At 43.9% G+C, this 26584-nt stretch overlaps 1 protein-coding gene across 6 annotated transcripts in view; it reads right to left on the reverse strand.

Moving 5' to 3' along the window:
- Positions 1–26584, reverse strand: part of Sergef (secretion regulating guanine nucleotide exchange factor) — a 208622-nt gene that overhangs the window by 56026 nt on the left and 126012 nt on the right. For 4 of the 6 annotated variants that reach the window (XR_007230898.3, XM_048428811.3, XM_048428815.3 and 1 more), the window contains one exon: positions 18070–18106. The exons of the other annotated variants lie outside the window; for them this stretch is intronic. Coding sequence is in view for 3 of the 4 variants with exons in the window: in XM_048428811.3 (XP_048284768.3) it covers positions 18070–18106 (37 nt within the window). In the remaining variant the exon portion in view is untranslated. The remainder of the gene's footprint in view (positions 1–18069; positions 18107–26584) is intronic. 6 annotated transcript variants of the gene reach the window in all.

Genomic DNA, 26584 nt, shown 5'->3' on the forward strand with positions numbered 1-26584 from the left:
AACTTATTTTAAGTTTTTTTTTGTTTATCAATAAATATTTGATACCTACTTTATATACTTAGATGCCAGGGGTCACATAAAACTATCTCAGGTGCACAGGAGGTTATAAGAGAAAAAGTGTAAGGAGCTCCATCTAAGACACAAGAGCACAGAGAGCTCTGCAGGGTTCATGTTCTCACAGTCATGGCGTGGCCACAGGGGTCCTGTGTGAGCACTTGCCTCTCGAGAAGAAAAGAGACTGATGGGGTGGGATGGTACTGACCGAGGTGACCCTCAGATGTGAAGCCAGCTGTCCTACAAATAGCTGAAGGCACTTTGCTAGTGAGCTGCTGCTGAAGAGTGACACATCACACTTGTGCATGGTCACAGAGCTCCTCAGAGCTGATGGAGCCAAGGTGACTGCTGGACACTAATGAGAAAGTAGGGCTGAACAACCCCACAAACCATGCTTCCATGGAAATGAGGAAGGGCTGAATGCAAAATGGAGCTGTGATTCCAAATGTGTACTGAGTTCTCTACTTTTTACCCCAGAACCAGGTTGTCGCACCCCCTCATCACCTCAACCTACCCAAGGTGCTGATTCCCACAGCCAAGAGCCACAAGGTGAGAACTGTGGAGTCTGGAAACCAGGGAGCTCAGTGGATAAAGTGTTTGCCTTGCAAGCATGAGGACCAGAGCCCATCACATGTCAGGTGGTCATAGCAGCAGAACGTAATGCCAATGCTTGGACGGTGGAGACAGCCACTGAGAGCAGGCTTATGAGTGAGCTCTGGATTTAGATTGTACACCAAAGAAAGCAGTAGAGTGTAATCTAGGAAGACTCCCAGGGAAAACTTAAGGCCTCCACAAGCATGGTGATATACATGCGAAAATACATAGATTCACCTACATACTCTGCTCGTTACTTTCTGTTGCTGTGATAAACCACTCTGGTCAAAGGAAACATACGGGAAGAAAGGATGTATTCAGCTTCTACTCTCTGACTGCTGTCCATCATTGAGGAAAAGCAGGGCAGGGACCCAACAGAGACTACGAAAGGCTTGTGAGTCACTGGGGCCTTGTTCCTCTTCCAGTGTGCCCATTCTCTCACTTTTCACCATTACCTACCTATTTAATGGGCACACTGGGGCAGGGGCTGCTGGAGCCTTAGGCTTTGCCCTGAAACTTTATACAGATATGTCAGAGGAAGACAGCATGGGGCCTTGAACCATGGGCTTGGGAATCAGAACATCTCTCCAATTTTTTGATATACACTAATTGTACAACTACTAATTAGGCAGCTGGAGGCAATTTGCTTAATCTTTCTGCCTTGATCCCTTATATACAAGTAGACAAATGTAGATAACAGTACCTACCTTATATGATTGCTGCAATTATTAAATCAAAAATTTCAAATGGCAAAAATAAATCCTACTTACACAGTGTCTTGTATGGAGGCAAACACACATTTGTCAGCTGTCACTCTCTTTTGTCACCAGTAGTACAAAGGTGCCAGCACACTGCCTGGCACTCAGCAAGTATCTTGAGGGGCACTAAGTCCCTATTATCTGCAAACTGGGTGAGAGGAGGCCAGAAGGAAAGCAGAAAACTTTATCCCAAGCAGCCTGATTGTATGAAGCAACGAAGAGTCACTACACACAGCCATCAATCGCGCCTGCATTGTATGCCTGCAGGAACTAACGACTCCAGCTTCCCTCAGGAAGAGGTTTGCATATATGGAAACACTGTTGACACACTGTCAGGAGGGATGTGAGTAAAAGGGCCTCTTGGTACCTAGAAGAACATCTACCAGGATGGGCTATGTGACGGTGAGTGTTGTCAGCATGTCAGGATCTAAAATCATCTCAGAGGTGGGCCTTTGGGTAAGCCTACAAGAATTATCTTGATTGTGCCACATGAGGTGGGGAGACCTGTCCACTGTTAAGTGTTGCCACTCTCTGGCCAGAATCCTGGACTGTATACGTGGAGAAAGGAAGCTGAGCAGCAGCATGATTGGCGCTTTTCTGCTTCTTGACTCCGACCCCAGAGCTATAAGCTTGAACAATGAGCCAGAATGAACCCTCTCTCTCACTTGTTGCTTTTGTCAGGATATTTTTGCTTTGTTTTGTTTTAGGTAGAGTTTCTCTGTGTAACAGGCTAGGCTGGCTTTGAACTCACAGAGATCCACCTGCTTTTGCCTCCCAAGTGCTGGGATTAAAGGCGTACGCCACCACCGCCTGGCCATTGTTAGGATGTTTTATCACAATGATGGAAACGTAATGGGGAAAACTGGAAAAGGGCTGGCTCCTTGTAAACCGTGGCCAGGCGAGTCATGGGCAAGAATAAAAAACCCACCCACTAGACAAGCTGCTCTTACATGACTAATAGTATCATGCTACACACTCTATAGCAGGACCACATGGTAGAAACACTACCCATGTATCCATGAAGTAAAAACTGGGCTTCAGTGGGCCTGTGTCGCTACCTCCCTCTGGAGAAAGGCTTTCAACCTCCTCACATAGCTAATGGACTCCATTCCAAGAAGAGATTCTTCTTGGGTGGTCACAGATATTTCACATTCAATTGCATTTAAAACCTTACTCAAAACCTGCTCATTCCCCTCTCCCGGTGATCCCTTCTCAATGGTGATACATCTCTCCAGTCCACCAAGCAGAAAATCGGCACCACCCCTTGAATCTGAGCCACTGCTCCTGACAAGCTGAGCTCTGCCCTCCAGATTTTTGCTGCCACTGCCAATAAAGAAACAGCCTCCCCACCATGATTCTGTGTTTCCAACCCTCTTCTAACCAGTTTGGCTGCCATGATGTCTCTGGAATGATTGTCTTAGGATGGAGACTGGGCCATGTGATGATCAGTTTCACATGCCAGCCTGTATTCATTCTAGGTGCTGCTGGGTAATCTGTAGATGTGGTTAATGCAATTAGATGGCGTCACAAAAAGGAAACTAATGGCCCTAAGAGAGGTGTTTCCCCAAGAAGTGCAGCCTGTCCAGTGCGGCTCAGCTCCTGCCCCACTGTTCCTTTGCAGCACACCCCTCCTGATGTGTGCCGTAAGAACAGACTGGGCAGTCCCTACAGCTGCGTACACCAAGCCTCACCCTAAATTCTTTCATTTACACTGAGTCTGTTTCTCTGATGGAACCTTGGCTAAGTCACATTCATCTGTAAAGAGAATTCTTCTATTGATAGAACCTCTTAGATGGTAAAACTCAATGGTCAGACCAGGCCAAGCTTTGTGAAGCATGTTGAGCAACAGAGATCTCTGTGTACAGGGGCTGTGTGGATTGGGAAGTGAGCTCAGCCCTTCCCATGCACTCTGAGAGTCAACCATCATATGACCTTCTCTGCTCTCCACCTCCTGACCTACAGGGAGGCAGAACTCAAGGTGGATTTTACTCGCTCAGAGCGAGTGTTCTCTGAGACAGGGTCTCATGTAACTTGATTGTAGGTCTCATGTAACAAATATTCTTAAAAATAGTGTAAACTCACTAAAGACCAACAGAACTATATTTCTTTCACAGATTAAATGCTCCCTCTTACAACTACATTAATATAGTTCTATGCATGCATCCCTATAAGAAAATTTAACTTAGCCAGGCGGTGGTGGCACACACCTTTATGCCCAGCACTTGGGAGGCAGAGGCAGGCAGATATATGTGAGTTCAAGGCAAGCCTGGTTTATAGGAGCTAGTTCCAGGACAGGCTCCAAAGCTACAGAGAAATCCTGTTTCAAAAAACAAACAAACAAACAAACAAAAACCAAAAAAAAACCAACACCAAAAACCAAAACAAACAAACAAACAAAAAAACTTCCCCAAAACCACACATACAAAACACACACACACAGACACACACACACACCAAAACAAAAAACCAAACCAAACCAAACCATAGGGCATAGGGCTGGGGAGATGGCTGCCCTTCCAGTTAGCCAGGTTAAATTCCTAGCAGCACCTACATGGTAGTTACCAGCCGTCTTTAACTGTAGTTCCTGGGGACTTGATGCCCTCTTCTAGCCTCTGTGAACACAAAACATACACATGGCACACATACATGAATGCATGCAAACCCTCACAGAAAATATTGTTTTAAAGCCTGTATAAAGCAAGGCAGAGGCGGCTAGATGTTAAGATCGACAGAAGGTTATCAATATGTTGTAAAGGTTAAAAAACTATCTTCCCCAGAGAGTAAGCAGCTGTTAAAATATTCCCTTCTAAGAAAACATGGCTTGAAGCAAAAGGTTTCAGGCAGAGTGGTAGGCGATCTGCTTCCTTAGAGTGCCCAGGTTCCTGCTCTGGCTGGCTCACAGCACTGCCTTTCTAAGACCTGGGCATTTCTGATACAGGTCGGGTGGCCTTTCCAGCTCTAACCCTCTTTAGTTCTATATACTCAGTATTAGCAAAGAAAACATGGCACCTGTTCTTTGCAGGCTCTCTCTGGAACGGACAAAGGCAATGCCAGCATATGGATGTGGTGCTGGAGCCCAAGACACTCAGAACCATATCCCTATCTTACCCATAAACTTCCTCTTTAGAGCCCTTTGGCTGATGGTATTCAGATCAGACCATTGCCTGTCCCCAGTTACAGCTCAAAGGCAATAGGATCCACAAGCTCACCCTCTTGGCTCCTGGGGCTGGGTGTACATGCTCCTTAGCACATACAGACCAGACTAGGGATTGCCTTGTGAGTCAGCTCCCAACACTTTAAGATTTCTACCACTAGGGCCTCTCTTATGTTTACACTCCCCCCCCCCCGCATTGTTGCTACTCCGTTAACGTCAGCTTACATGTCTACCCTTGAGTAGGTCCTGATTTTGTCATTTCATGAGACACAAATCTTCCTACTAGTCTGGTATCAGAGGAGGTAGAATGCTATCTTTCTGTAACTTCACAAAGTGGGGTTGAGCTAGAACCTTTAAATGGCAGTAGCAACAGACCCCTGTGCAGTTCTTATCAGTAGATTAATGAATGAGAATTATAATAAATTCCCCATCTTGGGCTTCAGACTCCTTACACTAGATTACCTAGGGCAATGCCTTCATTCACTTGCCTTCTCTTCCTTGTGCTTGTCTGTGAAATCTGTACGGTAGTACACATGTTACTATGACTATAAATAATCAATTAATAACACATATAAAATGGGTAAACATGGGCCAGTAACGTCAGCTATTGCTCTATTACAACCAGTATGGCTCAGTCAATATTTGAGGCTTGATAATCTGCTATGCCATTATTTTTCTGGAACCTTATTTCCTTTTACTTCACCCCAAAGACCAAATTACTGAAGTCATTAACAGCTCTCCCTTTGTGTGTGTGTGTGTGTGTGTGTGTGTGTGTGTGTGTGTGTGTGCAGCTCTCCCTTTCTGTGTGTGTGTGTGTGTGTGTGTAGGTTGGAGGAAAACCTTGAGTGTCATTCCTCAGAAGCCATTCATCTTGCTTTTAACACAGAATATCTCACTGGCCTGAACTGGCCTACTAGGCTAGGCCTGCCAGCCACAGAGCCTCAGGGATCTGCCTGAGTCCATCTCCCAGTTTCAGGAACAGCAAGAGATGCTACTACACCTCTTTAATTTTGTTGGTTTTAAATATGGGTTCTAGAGCTCAAATTCAGGTCCTCATGTTCTCATGGCAAGCACCATGTAAACTGAGCCATCTACTTAGTCCCTCTTTAATTTCTTTTAAACTACAACTGAGTCCTTATAACAACTTCAGAGAGATAAAATATTGAGGAAATAAAAGAAACTAGGTCTATGCTCCTGCAGCACTGGACTACAGTGACCAGGGTGGGGAAAATGAAGACTGAGACTCCTCTTCTGTTTGGACAGCAGAAAGTACCCAGAAACAAGCCACAGCAAAGGGCTCATGGTGTCATGGTCTGAAGGGCAAGTCCGCTCCTCACTTCTGCCTTAATTTTCTCTTCAGAGGAACTAAGCCAGTGCTCATGCATGTCAAAAACTGCTTAAAGCCTGTGGTTCTCTGAGCCCAGGCATCTCTCACATCAAATTTACTAAGAGCCTGCAACCCTCCGTTGGTATGAGAAGCAGCCCTTTCCTGTAGCTGAAGTTCTTGGCCAGCTTCATCTGGTAACACTCAAAATTCAGATTTTAGAAGGCATTTGTTGAAGAATGCCCTGTCTGGTCTTTTCTTCTTGTTCCGTAATGCCATTTGGTAAGATTTCTGCCTCTTTCCCACTCATGTCACTCCCTTAGCATGTGGGAATCATGTCAGAGGTGCTGCCTGGGGAAAATGACAACGCACAAGTCTTGCAGAATACAGCTCCACCCTCCTCATACTCTTGCTCCCTTTGTTCATGTCTGCCTCACTCCCTGAAAGCCTCTCTCTCCTCCTACTTCAAGGATCACCTGGGAAGCTTTCCTTGATAGGGTGAAGGTGTGAGAAAAGGAAGTCTTGGAGTGTGAATGCGGGCAGTCTTGGGGAGTGTGAGTGCGGGCAGTCTCCAGGAGTGCGACTGTGGGCAGTCTCGGGGAGTGTGAGTTCTGGGCAGGATTTTGAAGATATCTTACCAAGTCTCTTACTCAGGTCTTAGCCTCTTAATGATTGAACAAATGCTGAAGGAGCCAAATGGGCAAATGCAATGCTGTGGAAGCTATGCTCCGTCATTGCATCTGACTGAATGGTCTCAGCAGTTCCCCCATGGAAGAGCTGTGCATGCTCCTGAAAGGCACAGAGATTCCAGAAGCAAAGGGCAGCATGCAGGGCAGTCACACATGGGTCCAGATGTCCCAAGGGAGACAGATGTGCCCCTAGACTTTGCCCAAGGTTGGGCTCACTGGATCCCTGGTACAACTGTGTGGCCACTGTCAAAGCTGCCCAGTTGCTACACACAACTGGCCTTTGAAGTGCTGTGCCTTAGTGACAAAGGAGGACTGTGCCTGGCTTCTGCCTCTAGACAAGGGCAGTCAGTAACGGCAGCTCTACTGTTGATGCCTTCTGCCACATGCACACTAAAAGCTCAGGTGACCCTGCTTGGGAGAGTCTACCAAAGTTTGATAGTTAAAGGGATCAGAAGAGAAAAGCACACCCATAGAGTCAGAAACTGGAATCTGGGCTCCCTCTCAAGTCTGGATTTTTCTACCAGAAATAGAGACAATTCTTATCTAATTTCTATTTTATGACTAAACGAGCTTCTACTCCCCTCCCAAAGGTGGAGAGAGCATTAAGCCCAGGGCTTCATACAAGCTAGGCAAAGTTCTCTACCACTGAGCTACATCCCTAGCCCCAAATGATAACGAACTGCAATGACCCATGCAAATGACTCCGAGTGGTACCAGTCCTTAGCAGTTACTCCACCATTCTCATTGTACCTCTGCTCTGTAAAAAGGCACTGTCCTATACAAGGTAATTTTTATTTCTTATGCTAGTTGACTTCTGAAGTAATTTGCCTCACGGCTCCACTCTGAACAGTAAAGTCAACGTGAATGAAGACTTGGCCCAATGTAACCCTAAACTGTCTTGGTAGTCACCCACTTGTCCCTTGACCCTGACTCCCCATTAAAGTCCTACTACCTTTCCTCATGTTCACCCTTACACATAATGCTTCCTTCCAGTACTTAGGACCCACCTCTCTCCCAGAGATCTCCAAAACTAACCCATTGCCTCTTTACTTGCTCTTCTATTTCTCATCCTGGCTACTCTGTACCCATTCACTCACTCATCCATTCAGTATTTATAAGCAAAGCATGTGCCAGATTTCATCCAAAGCTCTTTCTCATTATATATGAGTTCTCCAAGACACGCAACTACCATATTTCTCCACAGTATCTGGGATACCATGTGCCACATTATCAGGGGCAAGTAAACCCAGGGAAGATTATTCTATTTAGTCAATATTTAAAAAGCATTTGGGTGGCATGTGCATATTGCTTAGCTTTATTAAAATGGTGATGCAGGTCACAGACACAAACATAGATGCTGAGAGGTGCAGATTATTTCAGAAACTATCTTGTCCAAATAACTAACTGCCTAAGCTTGCAGTGTCAGCCACTGCTGGGACCAGAGTTCAGCCCTTACACAGCAGAAGGATTCTAATTTACTCCAATTCTTCACAAATTTTGCCTCGAATTCACCTTGATTATTAGATTCACTTTATCAAAGCTCCCACTGGCTTCTGTATCTATAAGTGCAGAAGGTTACAAGTGCAGTTTCTGCTACCCTAAACAACTCTAAAAGAACCAGAGAAATACGCAAAAACGTCATGGTCACGTATGTGCTAAAAAGGGCCAGCCTGACAGAGTGATTTAGCAAGTATAGGAGCATTTTCCAAAGCCTGGCAGCCTCACCTTGCCATGCCATTTAGAATGACTCCCACGGTGGAATATAAACATTCTTTCTTCAGAAAAAAATAGCAGGAAACACCCCTCCCATGCATCACCACCAATAAATAAACACATCTTACAGATGTGGAAGCTTTGATTATGTTTCTGGCTTGGTGGAGAGAAAAATGGTATCCGAGCCACCAGGTGAGACAGGGAAACAAATCAATCAGTTTCCAGAGCAGAGTGAGACAGGATCAGGGGCAGGGCACTGAGCACAGCCCTGAGGCCCAGAGCCAACAGCTTGGTACACAGCCTGGGAAGCCCCTGTCTGAGCAGCACTCACTATACTGCATCTTAACTCCATCACTGGCAAGCTGGGGAAGTTCCTTCCTCTCTTTGAGCCTTCGGGCTACTCTCGTAGCAACAGGAGCCAGGAAGTCAGCCAAAGACTTCCATCAACAGTATTGAGATAATTGAGTAGCCATCTGGAGAATAATGAAGTTGAATCCACACCTTGACATTCTAAACTAGGATAGATTCCAAATGGATCAACACCTAACATATTAAAAGAAGAAGGAAATAAAAAAGCACAGAGCCAGAGATAGCTCAGTCAGTAAAGAATGTGAGTTTAATCCTCAGAGCCCACATAGGGAAAGCAAAGCTTGTAATCCCAGCTCTTGGAAAGTAGAGACAGCCAGATCCCTATGCTCAATGTCCAGTCTAAACTACTTGAAAACCTACCAGGCTAACAAGAGAGACCCTGTCTTTTTTTTTTTTTCCAAGGGGGGGGGGCGTCTGTGGCTTAAGCACTGACACTGAGGTTAAGTTCTGGACTCTCATGCATGTGCCTCCACACACACCTGTGAGGACTGCGCCAGCTTAAAATCCAGAAGCCATATCTAAAGGACTAATTAACTTAATCTCTGCTAACAGAAAAGATTACATGGCAAAAATAATAAAGGCAAAATAAGCCAAAACCCCAAAAGTATAAACGAAAGAGAAAAACCCAGGAAATTATCTGTGCAATAACACCACGAGAAAGGACAGCTGTCTCTTACATAGGATGCTCATAGGAGCCAACCGTCCACTGGTGGGAGAGGCTATCAGTTTGCCTGGGCTACTCTAATAAAATGTCTTAGCTGTCACTTCTAAACAGGACTCGGCGACTCAAAATCTGGATGTTGGGAACTCCAAGGTCAAAACTGGCTTCTTGTTTGGTGGAAGCTATTTCTCATAGATGGCACCTGCTAAAGGACCTCATGTGGGGAAATGGACAAATAAGTTCCCTTGGGCCTCTTTTATAAGGGCACTAATCTTTCTTATGGGACAGCTGTCATGACCTAGTCATCCCTCAAAAATCCCATCTCCCATATCTGAGTGTCCCCACACTGGGGTTAAATTTTAACATATGACTGTGGGGAATAGGGAAAACACAGCCATTCAGACCTGTAACACGGGGACAGGCTACCATGATAAGAATAACACTGACTATTCAAGAATGCCTGCATTCTAACTCCTATAGCCTGTGACTCTAAGATGAGATGATAAAGGAGAACTGAATGCACAAATGAAGGAAACTGATCAGCTAACCTCACAAAATTGTGCTAAGTTATCCATGTGGGTCCAGTATAACCATGAGGTCAAATGGGGATAGGGAAGGATGAAACAGTCAGGTCAGAGGACACCAGCAGAGAAAACTCACATCGGCCACGGATGGCTTTGAAGACAGGGGGCTAGAAGTCACTTCTGAACAGGTAGTCTAATCTAAAGCTATCAGAAAAGGAAGAAACAAATCACCATCCTCCCTTCAGCCCAGAAATCTATCCAGACTTCTGACTTCAGCCTTAAGACAATGTTACTTGAAACTATTAATTTTGTAGTAACTTATTACAATAGCAATGAAGAAACCAGCACCAGGATGAGATAACCCTTCTCATGGGAAATGTGGATATGCCTCAACATAGGAAAGGATGCCGAATCTCACTTAAAATAACTAAGATGACAGAAACTAAAAAGGCCACTATGTGCATGTGTGTGTGTGTGTGCATGTGTGCGTGCATGTATGTGTGGTGTGTGTATGTGTGTGTGTGTGTGTGTGTGTGTGTGTGTTGAGACAGGGTCTTGCTATGTAGGCCAGGTTATCCTCCAACTAGTGATCCTCTTTGCCTCAGCCATCTGAGAGCTGGAATAGTACAATGATCTTTGAGGGTAACAAAGTAGAAGACCTTACAAAACAAACTAATAATAACAAAAAAGAAAGACTTATCTCAAAGCACACTCATAGGTATATGCAATCTCTTGACCTTTAGCTAAGAGGTCTCTGCAGTTCAGTGACTAAAGATTAAACTTTTTAATAGACAGTTCTGAAGCAATGTTTTAAAAATGAATTTGAGATGGAATTTTAGTTCTAAATGTAAAAGGTAAAACAAAATTTCACATAAAAACATTTTGATGACCTTGGAGTGGGTTAAATGTCTTAAATTGGGTACCAATACCCCAAAGCATTGAAGAAGAGATTGATAATCTGGACTTCCCTAAGACAGAGAAATTTACTCACTAAAAGATATTATGAAGATGGCAAAGGGCTATAAAAACACATTTGCAATGTTATTTTCCAATAAATAGTAGACTCTGTAAGCCACAAATAATTAAGGAAAACTGGACAATCCACTGTAAAACAGTGGGCAAAGATTTAACACCTTTGGACTAGGGGTTTTGAACTTCATGAAAAAGAAGCTTCCAAGCAGTCTACCAGCACAAGCAAATACTTTCCATGTCATCAGCTGCAGCATTTTAAAAGAAACATGATTTAAAAATCTGTGAGATGCTGCACCATACACTCATCAGAATGGTCTAAGGTCATAAGGTTGACAGCACGTGGGGAGGGCACAGTACCAACGGAACAACCATGGATTACTGGTATGAACTGATGCAACTACTTTAGAAAATGTTTAAGCAGTAAGTATTGTGCTAGTTACTTTTATATTGAAATTAAGAGACACAATATCCAAGGTAACTTATAAAGTATTTAATTCTGTAGCCCACAGTTCAGAGGGTGAGTTTATGACCATTATGGCCGGGAGCATGGCAGTAGCGGGCAGGCCGGCACAACACTGGAGCAGTTGCTGACAGCTTACAACAGTCACGAGGCAGACAGAAAACTAACTAGAATGATTTTGAAACCTCAAAGCCCACTTAGTGATGCTCCTCCTCTAACAAGGTTACACCTCCCAATCCTTTCTAAAATGTTCCACTGACAGGAGGCCAAACATTCAAACATATGAACCTCTGGGGGACACTCTCATCCAAACACCACAGGTGTCTATGACTATACACATGATCTATAGCTCCTCTTTTCAGCTACACAAGCAAGAGATATCTATGCGGTGCTTACAGTAGCTTTCCGTGCAACCCTCAGCACAGAAACCCAGATGTCCACCAACCGTTAAATGGAGAAATGAGACGTGGTACAAGCACAAGAGAAATACTAATCAAGCAACAACGAAGAGCTGCTGCTGCATACAGCATGAATAATTCTTTGAGATACAACGTGCTTGCCACAAGCAAACAGCAGGAGCGTGCTCTTTATATGATGTTCAAACAGACAGAACAAAGGCTCCCCGTCTAGGGGAGAGTTACAGCTGGGGTGGGGAATGAGATTACCTTTTGAGGTGTTGGAAATGTCTTGTATCTTGCTCTGGGTGGTAGTTTCTTGGGCACAAATTTGTGTGAAAAGTCATTAATCCAAATCCTTTGGATTTAAATCCATTATATATGTTCTATAAATTTTATCAGTGCTATGACTCAACAAATAATTTAAGAGAAGAATTTGTTTTGTTCACGATGTCTGAGACTTTAGACGTTGTGTCAAGGAGGGCACAATAAAGCAGTTCACATCATGGTAGACAGGAAGCAGACTGGAGCAGTAACAGGACAGTGGTTAGGGCAAGATCCAGCCCTAAGAATTCATTCAAGCTACCATTTCCTCCAAGCAGGTCTCACCACTCACAGATCTATGATATCCCAACAGTCTATTCAAAATTTGAATTCATTAATGGATTAAACCATTCATGAGGTCAAAACCCTTGTGGTCTAATTTTCCACTACACAGACACTCACAGAGGCCATCTCAGATAGGAACAATGTCAGTTGTCTTAGTAATCACTTGTTTACTTCCCAACCTAACCAGGCTGACTACCAAGATTAGTCATCACAAATGCTATGTTCATCTGTGGCGCGCGCGCGTGTGTGTGTGCGCGCGCTCGCTCACACGTGCGCGTGCGTGTGTACATACACTACAGTACAGGTACGGAGGTCAGGTGTCAGTTCTCCGGGGCTCAGAGTCAGCCATAGGGCTGAAATACAGGCTTCCAGGCTTGGAGGCATGCCTATACACATTCTGCCAACTTGCCAGTCCATAAATGTGATTCAAGATCCAAAGTAATTAGGGCTGGAGAGTGGTTCAGTGGTTAAGAGCACTTGCATGTTCTTGCAGAGGACCAGGGTTAGATCCCTGCATCTGCAGAGTGGTTAGTGACTTTCTGTAACTCCCTCTTCTGGGCCCCATGGGAGCCAGACAAGCAAGTGGCACACAAATATATATTTAGGCAAAATACTCAAGTGCATAAAGTTAGAAAAAAATAGCCAGGAATGGCGCTGCACACCTTTAATCCAAGCACTCAGGAGGCAGAAGCAGGTGGATCTCTGTAAATTCAAGGTCAGTCTAATCTACACAGTGAATTCTAGAACAGCCAGGGTTATATAGAGAAACTGTCTCAAAACAAAAATAATTTAAAAACCACCTTGAATAGTTGTTCACCAGTCACATAAGCCTGGTTAAAAAAAACCCAAATCTTTACAACCCTCTATTAGGCACACTGCAAAAAACGGGCACTGCTGCATTTTGTTGATTGGAAAGAAAAATGTTATCATCCTTATGGAAGCGAATTTTGTAATGTCTTGCAAAAATCAAAAATACAATTCCCTTTCTGTATAATAATTTCACTTTTGGAAATTTATCCTATAACTACACTTTCCCACAGTGATGTGACAGTGTTCATGGCAGTACCGACTCATCACTCAGCTATGAAGATAAAACAGCATAATCAGAGAAGGCATTTATAGCCGGTCTATCACTCTCCACAGAGGAACATGCAAGTGTGAACATACCTCAAAGCACTCTACAAAGCTCCAGGGTTCAAAGGTATCATTGCTGGTGCCATAAAGTAAAAGTAAAAAAGTAATTTTCCTCTACTACATTTTTCTCTATTAAATTCTGACATGGCCCTGTTTGATGGGTGTCAGGCCAAGGTCAGATGCTTCTCATACATCTAATAAAGGCTCAAGGGTTCAAAGCTGGAAATCACCAGTAAAATGACACACAGACTCTCATTTCAATATGGTACAAGAACTGGCTTTGAGGCCAGGCAGTGGTAACACATGCCTTTAATCTCAGCACTCGGGAGGCCGAGGTAGGTGTATCTCTGTGAGTTCGAGACCAGTCAGTATACAAGAGCTAGTTCTAAGACAGGTTCCAAAGCTATAGAGAAACCCTGTCTTGAAAAACAAAAACAAATAAACAAACAAACAAAAAAGAAACTGGCTCTACTTGAAAAAGTAAGGACCTGCCAATATACAACCCTTTAACAAAGGCTGTCTGGCAAGCCTTGTGCTCCAGAAAGCCAACACCAATAACATCCTTTTCAAAGGGTCTGTGTGAGTGCAGAGAAAGGCTCTCCTTGCCTGCCCACCCCCTCTTCTTTTTGTATATGCATATGTATGTATGTGCTCCTCTGTATGAACATGTGTGTAAAGGTCCAAGGACAACCTCAAATGTCATTCCCCAGGAGCCATCCATGTTGTTATTTTGCAACAGAAGCCCACAGAGTAGACAACTGGCTGGCTAACAGGCACAAGATGTGATAGTCACTCTAGATTATCTAGATCAGGTTAATTGAGGTGGTACCATCCCTTGGGCTAAGGTCTCAGACATAATGAAAAGGAGAAAGTTAGTTGAGCACAAGCATTCATCAGTCTCTGCTTCCTGCGCCCAATGTGCCTTCTATTCCAGCTGCCATGAATTCCTGCCAAGATGGCTGTACCCCTAGAACTGTGAGCCAAAATAAACCCTGCCCAGTTGCTTCTGTCAAGGAGTAACTAGAACAGTTGGCAGGTCCTTTGCGTACTGAACTACCTTCCCAGCAAGGGTCTTCTGAGAAGTGTGGCCATGTGACCTTGCACACTTAGGTCAACAGCAGCCTGTCTACAATGGAAGCTATGGATAGAAATGCGGGGTGATAAGAAATGAAGAGAGAAGACGAATGAGCCAGGTGAGTGAGCACCAGCCCAGGTACCTAAGATGTGCAGGCACAGAGCAGAAACTGCATTCCTATGCCACTCAGGAAGTCCCACTTCTGGGGTGGGCATCAAGATGGTGAGGTTACAGACTGGGGACCTGGCTCAGCCAGCAGGGTAACTGCAGGAGGCAGGAGGTTGAGTGGCTTTCTCCTCAGCTGTCATCTAAGCACCTGCAGGGCTAGATCTAATAGTCCTTCCCAGGCAGGGACACGCACCACCTGCCATCCTGCCTCACCACAGGAGCCTGGTGGCAAGCATCAGACAGCAAGAAAGACTTAATTGGGAAACTAAGGGAAGAATTCATCTAAACTGCCAAAGAAGGGGAGAAAGAAACCTAGATGCAGATAAAGTCATGACGCAGAATTCTTTTCTCTGGAAAAAGCTGAAAAATGGCTGCCAAGAACCTTGCCCTAGGCTGGGTCCCTGTTTGTGAAACGGGTAGCAGGATCCTGACTCAGAACAAATTGGCACTGTCTCAAGAGCTACTGAGATGTCCAGATCTCAGATAGGGGCAGAATTCATCTTATCATGCAGACTTTGTCCAGGACACTGACACGCAGGATAAAGATACCTTTTTTTTCTAGTCTCTATGGCTCTCAGGGGGCCCCAGCTTCCAAATCTGCTAGCATGTACAGATTACCTTCAGCCTTTTTGTCCATGCTGGTCCAGGGGAAACTGCCTTCTTCCATCCAGCGACAGCAGCAGCAACTGGGCGCCGCTTTGGATTCTCTCATTAGCTCATCTTAATTACACCCAGACCACAGCAGTTCTGGTGCAAAATACCTGCTCCTGCTACAAAGCAGGCAGGGTTACTGATAGCTTTCCTAGCTTTCCTTGACTCCAGCTCCTCTAGCTCCCCACTGCTGCCAGCAGCTTCCTTTTTCTGCTGTCCTTGGTTCTTGCACATAACACTCAATCCACTCTAATCCAGGCCACTGTCGGAGTCTAGCTCAAGTCAAGCATGCTCATGACTCTGCTTAGTCAGGTGCTGCTCATGGTGCTGTGAAAAAGGCAAGAAACGGGAGGAGAGCACAGAGTGCTTCCCTTCCAGAAGCCTAAAGTCTGAGGCTAGGACACAAAAACAGAACAAACCACTGGCAAGAGGCAGGTGGAGACTTGAGGGAAACTTAGTTTTCAGCTTTAAACCTTGTAATTTCCAGGTAGGAGAACTAAAGTCTAAGAAAGACAACCCAGGGAACGAATCATATCAAATAACAGCAACGAACATTTCTTTAAAAAATTTTAAACTTTTTTTAAAAAAAAGGTTTTACTTTCAGTTTTAATTATGTGCATATGTGTTTGTACAAGTGAGCACAAAGTCTATGAAGGCCAGAGAGGGCTTTGTATCACCTGGAGCAGGAGTTACAGGTGGCTGTCAGCTGCTGGACATGATTGTTGGAAACCAAACTGGGTTCTCTGTAACATTAACACTACGTGCTGGGCACTGCTGCCGCCTCTGTTTTAATGACAAGGAAAATGAGGCAGACAGGGGTTAAATGCCTTGTCTGAGTTCCCACCAGTACAGAAGGCTGCACTGAACTCTGGACCCTTGCCACTACACTATAGTCCGTGATAACAACCTCATCTGGGTACAGTGACTGAATATGGGGGTTGTGAAAAACTGAGCAGGAGTAGAAAGTTTCTGAATACACAGCAATAATGAATTATTTCAAAATCAATTCTGTAACGAAGTCAGGTGTTATGGTAGCACTTGCCCATGCTGGATCATGTATGTGACTTCACTGCGGCCTTGATTCTGTACACAGATGAGGTCAACAAACACTGCCTGAAGACCCAGGTAAGACTCCCTGTGATATAAACTGGTTTCTGCTCTTAGAAGCATGACGGTCAAAGTACGAAAACAAAGACTTTTCTAACTCTTCTCACTGTCATGTCTCAGCAGTACCAAAGTAGTACATCTTTGGGCTGTGCTACATTAAAATGTTTGATTTTAAGAACTGCCATGAATTGCTGATTTGAATTTCTTTTCTTTTCTTTTCTTTCTTTCTTTTTTTAAAAAGTCATTAAACAGAACTGGCCAGATGGCTCAGTGAGTAAAAGCTCTTGCCGCCAAGCCTAAAGATCTGAGTTTTGATCCCAGAAACAAATGCTGTGTGTGCCTACACATATACACACACCTAACTTAAGTTTTAAACATTAAATGAATTCTGGCTGAGTACAGAATTTGCAGCAATTTTTGAAATGGTCCTAAACACTGCTGCCTTGCACTGGGTATTTAGGGGAGTGGTGCACTCAGCACCAACAGCACTGAATATCCAAACTTTCAAGCAAGATTTAACTCTGTATGTAAAAATAAACATGCACACCCATCTCATCAATATACAAGTCTGCTTTGCCCTTTAATAATAAAAGTTCATGTATACCAAAGAACTGTTTTTAAAACAAATTTCTTTAAGTGCTATTGCCAGTATTTGTCTGATTTGTATATTTACTTTATACATGTGTACCTGGAATCGTGTGGTGAAAGGGGGTCATGAGCAGTGAGAATCTGAGAAGTCCATTCTGCCCCACTGTGCAGCTCAGCCTGAACTGACTGGAGACATCAACGGACAGTTTTCCTGAGTTAATTACTCTTGGGAATAATCATGAAAACCGTGTACTTGCATTATCCAGAACCAGCTCAAAGGTATTCCCAATGAGCCGGGTTTGTATCTGACTGGGAGTTTGCTGGTGCAGCTGTATACTAGGCACCAGGGGCTGTGAGTCAAGTCCCGTGTTTCCAAAGGCAAAGCCAGATCAAGAGGAAAGAACTTTTTAGAATGGGTTTATCCAGAGATCCAGAAGTGTTCAACTCACTCCTCGGCTTTATGTCTTGTTGTCTATACATGATGCCCAGGAATATGAATTAGAAATATTATTTTCTGAGGCAGTTCAGGCACCTTCAAAAGATACTCAATGATATAGTCTGAAATGTTCATAAAATGGGCTTCTAATAAATGCTTTGTCACCAAAAATGGTCCACCACCACCACCACCACGACCACACACAGGGGACATGGTCTCACTATGTATCCCAGTATCCCCCCCCCCCACACACACACAGGGGACATGGTCTCACTATGTATCCCAGTATCCCCCCCACACACACACACAGGGGACATGGTCTCACTATGTATCCCAGTATCCCCCCCCCACACACACACACAGGGGACATGGTCTCACTATGTATCCCAGTATCCCCCCCCCACACACACAGGGGACATGGTCTCACTATGTATCCCAGTATCCCCCCCCCACACACACAGGGGACATGGTCTCACTATATATCCCAGTATATATAGTGGTTTAGAGCTTGCATTTAGCTTCTGGAATGCTGGAGTTCCAGATGCATACCACTAAGCCTGGCTCCCCAAAGACTTTCTCCAATTCTCTTACATGGGTTTCACAATAAACGGTTACCATTATAAAAGTTACTTACTAATTATTGCCAAATTGTGTTCTGAGCCACAAGAAATCTGTAAAAGTAAAGAAAATATGTGTCATTAGGAAAAAATGGATATATATCTCAACCGGTAAAATTTATGATTATAGTTATTTTATAATGGCATGCACATTCATTTTGGCAAATCTTAGAAAGATGTAGAAAGGAGCATCACATACAAAGGTTAAAATTATAATCATAAGATATTCATAGCTATATGAATATAGCTGTATACATGAAGAAACATCAAATAGAAACGCATCAAGATGTTAAAGTTGTCTTTAGCTAATTAGACTACCAGTGATATTTTTCTTTCTGCTTTTTACTTTTTAAACTTTCTTTTTTACTTAAAATTTTTAATTAGTTTGATTTAATCTTTTTCATTTTATTTTACGTGTATGGGCTTTGTCTGCATGCATGGCTGTGCACCATGTGCATGTAGTAACCACAGAGGTCAGAAGAGGATGGCGGATCCACTGCGATGGGTTTTCAGACAGTTGTAAGCTACCTGTGGGTGCCAGAAATTGCACCTGGATCCTCGGTCAATGTTCTTAATCTCCAGAACCCTTCACACACACAGAAGTTTAGACAGAGTGTCTCATGTAGCTAAAGTTGGCCTTAAGCTCTGGCTTCTATCTCCTAAGTGCTGAGATCACAGAAACGGGCTGACACACCTAGTACATTTTTCTAAATTTCTATAATGCATATGTTACTTTAAAAAACTGAAAAGATAGCAATAAAGATAACAGTTTTCAAATACTGAATTAAAAAGACCATCACTGTCATTTAGTGATAAAATGAGCCAAGAAGTCAGTAGAAGCAGATGCTTCTGTTCTGTCCCCTCCCCTTCCAGTCCAGACTCCCTGTGGCTTCTGAACACATGGTGTTCTCTTGTGCTTGAGCCTATGCCTGCTTGTCCACCCAGCATGGCCTCACCCCACTGCCTACAAAGAAGGCTCTGTTCACTTTCTACCTGGAGCACCCACTGAACTCTGGCTACAGTGTGTAGGCTGACTCAAGCACTCCTGCCATCCGCCCATCTATCAGGCATCACACTGCAGTGGGCATCTTGTCTTCTAGTATTTCTTCTGGTCTCTGCACTAGCACACGTACCCTGAGAACACAGCTGTGTCCCACCTCTGCATTGCGCTTGTGAAATGTATGAAGCCTGGGGCTCAGCTAACATCTGACAAACGAGAGAATGAATACAAGCACCATTGCATAAAAGAAAGAAAGAATGCCTCAGAGTAAGAACAGTTGGTCATTCAGGGTTCTGAATCCAGTCTCTCCAGACACTGGCAGATACTTCTACCCCTTGGGTCTCAGGAGGAGGTGACAGGGGTGGAAAAGCATAGATGGCTCCCGGAGTGCTAATTAAGAGTTCTACACTCTGAAGAAGCATGTGTGACCTGTATCAAGATGCTCACTTAACCCTATGCCTGAGAAAGGGGGCAGGTACTCTCAGCTTATATGGGCAGGGCCATGTACATCAGCTACAGTATGAGAACAGAGAGGAGGTTTGGCAAGAGGACATGGTTTGTCCTGGGTTCCAGGGCAAGTCTGAGTGTGAGAACTTTCATGATCTACAGGGGTGATTCCACAAGAGTGAGGTCATCCAACCTTTCTGCATCTGGCTTATTTCATTTAACAGAGCGCTCTTTCGGTTCATCCATATGAGTCCACAAATGACTGTAATTAATAAAAGTACATTATTTTCTTGAAAATGCTGAGTGGCAGAAGTTAAAGCCTTTGCTGTGCAAGCATGAGGACTGGAAGGCAGATCCCCAGAACAGATCCCTAGAGCAAGGTGGACTGCAAAACTTTTTCATTTGATTTGGTTTGAGAGACCCTGCCTCAGTGAATAAGGTAGAAGAGCAACGAAAGATGATTCTCAGCCTCAGGGCTTCACATGTACACATATATACATGTACATAAATGCCCGCATACACATATGTTCACTTACATGCAAACATGAACACACACACACATAGAGAGACAGAGACAGAGACAGAGAAGGGGGAAAAGAAAAATGCTGAGTGTATCTTAAGCTTTCCCACCACAGAAAATGAAAGTATGTGAGATAATGCATAAATCATCTAGGAATGTGTACTTACTTCAAAATTTATCATGTTGTACATGATAAATATATATAACAAATACCTGTTAATTAAAAAAAAAAAGACTGGGGAGACTGGATAAATGGCTCAGCAGTAAGAACATTGGCTTACTCTTCCAGAAGAACTGGAATGAATTTCTGGCACCCACATGATGGTTCACAACTGTCTGTGGTTCCAGTTCTAGAAGATCTGATACCCTCTTCTGGTGCTCATGGGCACTAGGGACACACATACATAAAAGCAAAGTATTCCTGTAAACATGAAGTGCTTTTTCAATTTAAAACATTAAAAATAGGAGAGCCAGTGTGACTCTGGTGATCTGACAGGTTCCTGTCCTGATGGACATGATAGTGGACATGAAAGTTCAGATCACAGGGAAGTGCTCAAGGCTTTGAGTGCTGTGGGTGACAAGGGCAGCCTGGGCTCCTAGATTTTGCCCTGCACAGAGTTGGGATCCCATGTCCCAGATTCAACAGGATACAGGGGACTACACACATTACATGGACTCTGACAGAGTGACAAAGAAGCCCCCTTGAGAAGTGGCTCCAGACGGTCTCTAAGCTTGAGGTGATTTGTCATTGACCCGAATCTCCCATGATAACTTACTGGGGACTAGTGGCAGAGTAAGAGTTCACCGTAAGCTTCCTGATTGTACTGAGACTGGCTCCTTAAGTCTGTTACAGGGAGCAACTTAGACTGATGACCAGGAAAAGCTTTGCTGTCTAACAGAAAGCAAATCTTTATGGAAGCTATGGTAGCTATCTGGTGAACTATTAAGCAGCCTAGGGAACGGTGGTTGCACTAAGAAAATATTTCAAATATCATGTGAACTGGGAAAAATCACATAAAAATTGTATCCACAATACAATATTCACTCTATAATAAAACATGAATAAAAATGACTGAGAGGAGAGACATTAGTGCCTGTCTCTGGTTTGGGGGTGAGGAAGGCTGGGAATATGGTTTTCTTTTGCTTTCTGTTGAGTCTTATACAATAGTCTTATAATTGGGGGGCAGGGGAAATCTATTAAATATAAGAAAAACATTACGATACATTCCTTCCATACAGGAAAAAAAAAACCAACTGACTATAAAATCTTGTATGTTTAGAACTGGGGGAGGGACTCCAAAGGTAACAGAAGAAAATTAGCAGGGCAATTGCATCCTGGTAGTAGGACTAGAAGGCATTTTGTTTCCACTAGTCTTTATTTCCAAAACATTCTTTCACTGAAGTGGCAGCAGCAGTGGTGTGGTGACAGTGATAAGAACAATAATTAAAACTGCCATAACCCAAGGACTCATGTGTGCCAGGCTGTGCTCCAAGGCACTTCTGAAACATCGGCACATTTTAATCATCACAGACATCTTTCCAGGTATGTTTGGCTTTGCTCATTTTAGAGATGAGGAGCCTGGGGCTCATACATATTCAATGATTTCCACAGACTTCCACAGTTAGTTAAGGAGGCAGCAACAGAATTATAATCTGGATTTGGCTGATCTACAAGCTACCATCCTTTACCGCTGCTCCTTGGTGAAAAAGACAGGCACTGCTGCTTTAAGAAAAAACAAAACAAAAACTCAAAAAAAAAAAAAACCCTTCACAAAACACAGATAAAAAGGACTTGTGCTGTGGGTTGGGGGTCACCCTGGGGTCAGGGACTTGGAGCTGACCAGCACCAGAGCTGAAGCCAGCCACTGACAGATAAATGCTAGCACCACACCATAGTTGTTGCTGTGCATTTAGGAGTGACGCAGTGATGGACAGACTTTGTCAGGCCAGAGCCAAACTGTGAGCATGGAACTTCTCAAGGCATCTCCTTTCCTGTGTCCAGCATAGAGGTGGGGACCCTGAACACCACACTCCTTCAGTGAGAGCGTATAAATGGCCATTTGCTTTACTTTGCTCCTGCCAGTGCCTACCCTGCACCCAGCAGCAGGCAGCTTTCTAGAAGACTACTAAGAATGGCAATCCCAAGTAAGGAAGCCAAGTCACTTCTAGGCCTTTTACTTTCTAGCTCCTGAGACCTCTGGCACGATTTTAACCTCCAGGACCTGAATGTTCTCAGATATTAAAGGTGACAGTGTGTCTTGTCTGCCTTACAGAAGTGTTGGAGGACAAAGGGCCCTCCTGCTTTATACAAAAACCAGACCCCTGATGAAAACCCTCCTCAGTGCCACTTGACACTCTGTTGGGAGTCTAAACTACAAAGCACGACTTATTAGGTCAGCGTGAGGTGGTCCACATCCACCTCTCATAAACTCTCAGCCCCACATAATGGATCCCCTTTTTCATTCACAATGCACATTTTCTCTAAGGACAGCATGCCATTTCAAGCTCACATGCATTCTACTTTCCTTGACTGGGATTTCCTGCTCCTACTGTCTACTTAGTAAGCCCTGGAGAACTGTGCAAACATCAACTCCCAACCCCAGCTGGCTGCTCCACCAGGGTGCTCTGTGTCAGGGTCCTTTTCACTAGGAATGCCTATTCACCAGCATTGCTGTGTTACCTACCTTAGTCCCTCCATCATCCAATAGACTATCTGCCTAGTGTCTGCTCACAGCCCAGGTGCAGGGCATTAAGTAAGGGGCGATTAAAAGATAACAGGAGCAGAGGGAGGGCAGTACAAAATAGTCCTAAGTATGTATGGGCACAGTCTTTAAGGTGGCATTCCTGAAGAGATGTAAACTAGGGGCTGGATATATAGCTTACTGGTAGAGGACTTGCTTCTCCAAGTTCAGGACCCTGGGATTGGACCTCCCACCACCACTGATGAAACAGCCTGTTAGATGTGAACACAGGAGGGTGAAAGTGACTTTGCTTATCTGCCTCTAGCTGAGGGTCCTGGCCAGCTGCCAGAGCAGCAGTTTAATTCCCTTCTCCAAGCTCTACCTGGGTAAAGGGAGCAGCAGGGCATTCCCCCTTTGAAGACTCCTCTTAGACTCACTGAGACATCTCAGATGTGACTCTCAATAGCTCCTCCTCCTGTAGGTTCAAAGTATTTGCAGGGTCCTCTCTGGGAACCCAAGTGTAGCTGAATTGGAACAGTCACTGGGACTGGGAGAATCTCTCAAGTCTTAAAGAAACCTGGCATGCCTTTTGTAGTGGAGAGATTACAGTTCAGAATTCGTCAAGGTTTTATTTCAGCATGCTGACTTCAGTAAAGAGGGAACAGTGAACAGGAGAACATCAATGTCCCCATAGCAAGGTTCCTGTGTATCCTCATCGGAGAAAAAGAGATCCCCTTTCTAAAAGCATTAGCTGTCCTGCTTAGTGAGCAGCTCTGCCCACTCCCATCCATCGCTGACTGCTGGAGGAACTGACTCACCAAAGAACTACACCTGGGAGGTCTGTATGGCAGGGCGGGCAGGAGAGTCAGGGTTGTCCAGGTGAGAGCTGACTTTCTCAGGACACCTTCCTCAGACTGTGAGGCTCTGCCTCAGCGGGTTTCTTTCCTGCCTCGCATCTACTTAGACTCAGAGCCTATTAACTCTGCTTCTAGGGAGTCTCAAAGTAGACTGGAATGCTATTCAGTCCTTCTTGCTCCAGCCCCACTCCTTTAAGAACCCACTACATGACTCCACTGTTCTTTCTCACTGCACTTGATTTTTTTTTAAGTTCTACATTGTCATGGCATTAAAATCTTCTGCTTGTCCCCCACACTCAATCTCTCCTTCCTATGACCTTTAGTTCAGCAAGACAAGTCCCCTCCCTGTGTCTGTATTTCCAGTCCATACCCATACCCAAGAGACACACAGACATTCTAAAATATACTGCCTCATGGATCACCTCAGCTCATGGGAGGCCTGGCTCCCTTCACCACTCACCTTAGCTATAATTTGCTTTAATCAAATCTCCTCTGAATTTCCAACACTCTCACCACTTAGTGTGGGGTAGCAGAAAATGGGGAAGAGTCTAGAAAACCTGGCACTCTTGCTCCCTAGCCAGTGGCAGCTGGCAAACCCCCTTTGTCTCTGAAAATGGGATACTAACCACGAGAACCATCTCACACATCCGCAACCTGTCCAGCCTACCACACACGTACAAGCACCTTGCCATCTACAGAACAAGACTCTACTCTTCATTCCTTTCTAAAGATATGCTTCCAAGACATAAGATATCTAGTTTAGGGGCTAGCTGCAGCCTGTGAAGCACTGTAGTGTGAACATTCCACCTGAAACTGGCTCTAGGGACGAGTCCCCTACTGGAAAGATTAACAGAATGAGGGCAGAAGCTGCAAGAAAGAGCAGTATGAGACCTCTATAGGAAGAAGCGTCAGAGCCTGTGTTGGGTCCAGGGTCTGGGTTTCTGTGTTGCTCTTGTCCTGAATGACTTTCCTGTTGATCTTTCATAAGATACTTACTTCACCTGCTTTCCTCTCTGTGCCAAAGTCCGCCACAATCCTTATGATATGAAATATCTCTGATCCTTGCAGATTGAAAGAACCTAATATAACAATACATCTGAGTTCAGCAAAAGTATGCCATCACACCCTTGGGAACAACATGGAAGAAGCCGTGTGCAGAAGACAGGCAGTTTGGTTATACTCAAAGCAATCAATAGCTCTGGGCCAGGCAAACACTGCAGAGCAGTGGCTCTCAACCTCCTAGTGCTGTGACACTTTAACACCTCATGCTGCGGTGGCCCCAACCATAAAATTATTTTTGTTGTTCCTTCATAACTGTAATTTTGCTACTGTTATGAATCGTAATATAAATCTCTGTGTTTTCCAAAGGTCTTAGGTGACCCCTGTGAAAGAACTGTCCAACCACAAAGAAGCTGTGTCCCACAGACTGAGAGCTACTGCTGTAGAGCACTCATCTCAAAAAACTTTAACTCTTGCCCCAATCACCACACACACTAAAATTAAAAAGACTAATAAGACCAAGTACTGGGGAAGATGTGTAAGAGCTGAAGTCTCACACTGTTGTCAGAGTGAAATTCAATAGTTGCTTTAAAAAAATAATCTGGCAATAGCTTTTAGAGCTTATATATATATAACAATATGCCATATATATTACAATATGCCAGGAAACACAAGTGCCCCAAACTGATACTTGCTTATCTGCATCAAAAAGCATGCACAGAGTGTTCATAGTACATCACTTACAAAAAAAAAATGGACATATAGCTCTGTGATAGAACATAAGATCCTGGCTCCTTCACGCCAGAGTAAATATTTTTAAAGACAGATCTGGCATTAGTGTAACAGGAAAAAATATAGTCCATGCAGAACACTTTATAGTGGTTAGGTATGTAGTACAGAGGTACAGTGCTTCCCCTGTTTGCACGAAGCCCTGGTTCATTACCCAGAACTCACAGGAAAGGAGATAGTTCGTGTTTGAATGAGACACCCCATAAGTTTAGGGCATTGGATCACTTGGCCCCCATTTGATGGTGCTGTTTGGAAGGTTTTAGAGGTGTGGCCTTGCTGTAAGAAATAAGTCACTAGAGGTGAGCTCCGAGAGTTAAGACTGTTCATTCTCTCTGTTTCGTGCTTGCAATTCAAAATTTAAGCCCTCAGCTTCCTGTTCTTGTCACCATGCCTGACACTTGCTGCCATGTCTTTCTGTCACGACTGACTCTTGTCCCTCTGGAACTGTTTGCACAGATAAATCCTTTCTTCTCTAAGTTTCCATGATTGCGGAGTTACCACAGCAACAGAGAAGTGACTGATGCATACATTTCATAGCAGGGAAATAGTAATAACATTCACAACATGAACGGAGCTTCAAGAATAATACTAAATAAGAGAAGCCAAACACAGGCAATCATACATTTGCATGATTCTATTTTGTAAGCTAAATATAAAATATACATATAAAAAAGGCAAAACTTACTTCAAATACAAATTTAACTGTTTAAAGGAGCAAGAAGGAGCTAGACCTAGTGATCTTTGACACAGTACTCTGGTTCAGCAATCTCTTACTAAAAACAAAGCAGGGACAGATTTTCAAGAAAAAAAAGAAAAGAAAAAAGAAAAGAAAAGAAAAGGATTATGTGAATCTGTTTTCTTGGATTATAATCTTAAGTAATACTAAATAAGAGTAATTGCCTTTGTTCTTGAAAAAACCAAGCCAAACAGAAAAAGAACTACAAAACATATTACATTACATGGTAGGCCCTTTTCCTCCACAAAATGTGTGTCAGTTCTGAAGTATTTTGTACGCACTGTTGGACTGTGCAGATGGAAAAATAAATTAACATTGTTGGGAACTAGAATCCCACTGCTGGTGTAGGAAACATAAGCAAGAAACTGGGGAAGCAAAGAACAGCCCCGCAAACATCAGACCAGAGGTCAAGGCATGATGGGAAATTATAGTCCCATACCCACACATGCAAGCTGCTTAAGCAAGTGCAAAACTGCCTGGAAGCAGTGACCCCACCCCCACCC

Source organism: Myodes glareolus, chromosome 24, assembly GCF_982192425.1.
Source record: "Myodes glareolus chromosome 24, mMyoGla1.1, whole genome shotgun sequence".
NCBI classification, from domain to species: domain Eukaryota; kingdom Metazoa; phylum Chordata; class Mammalia; order Rodentia; family Cricetidae; genus Myodes; species Myodes glareolus.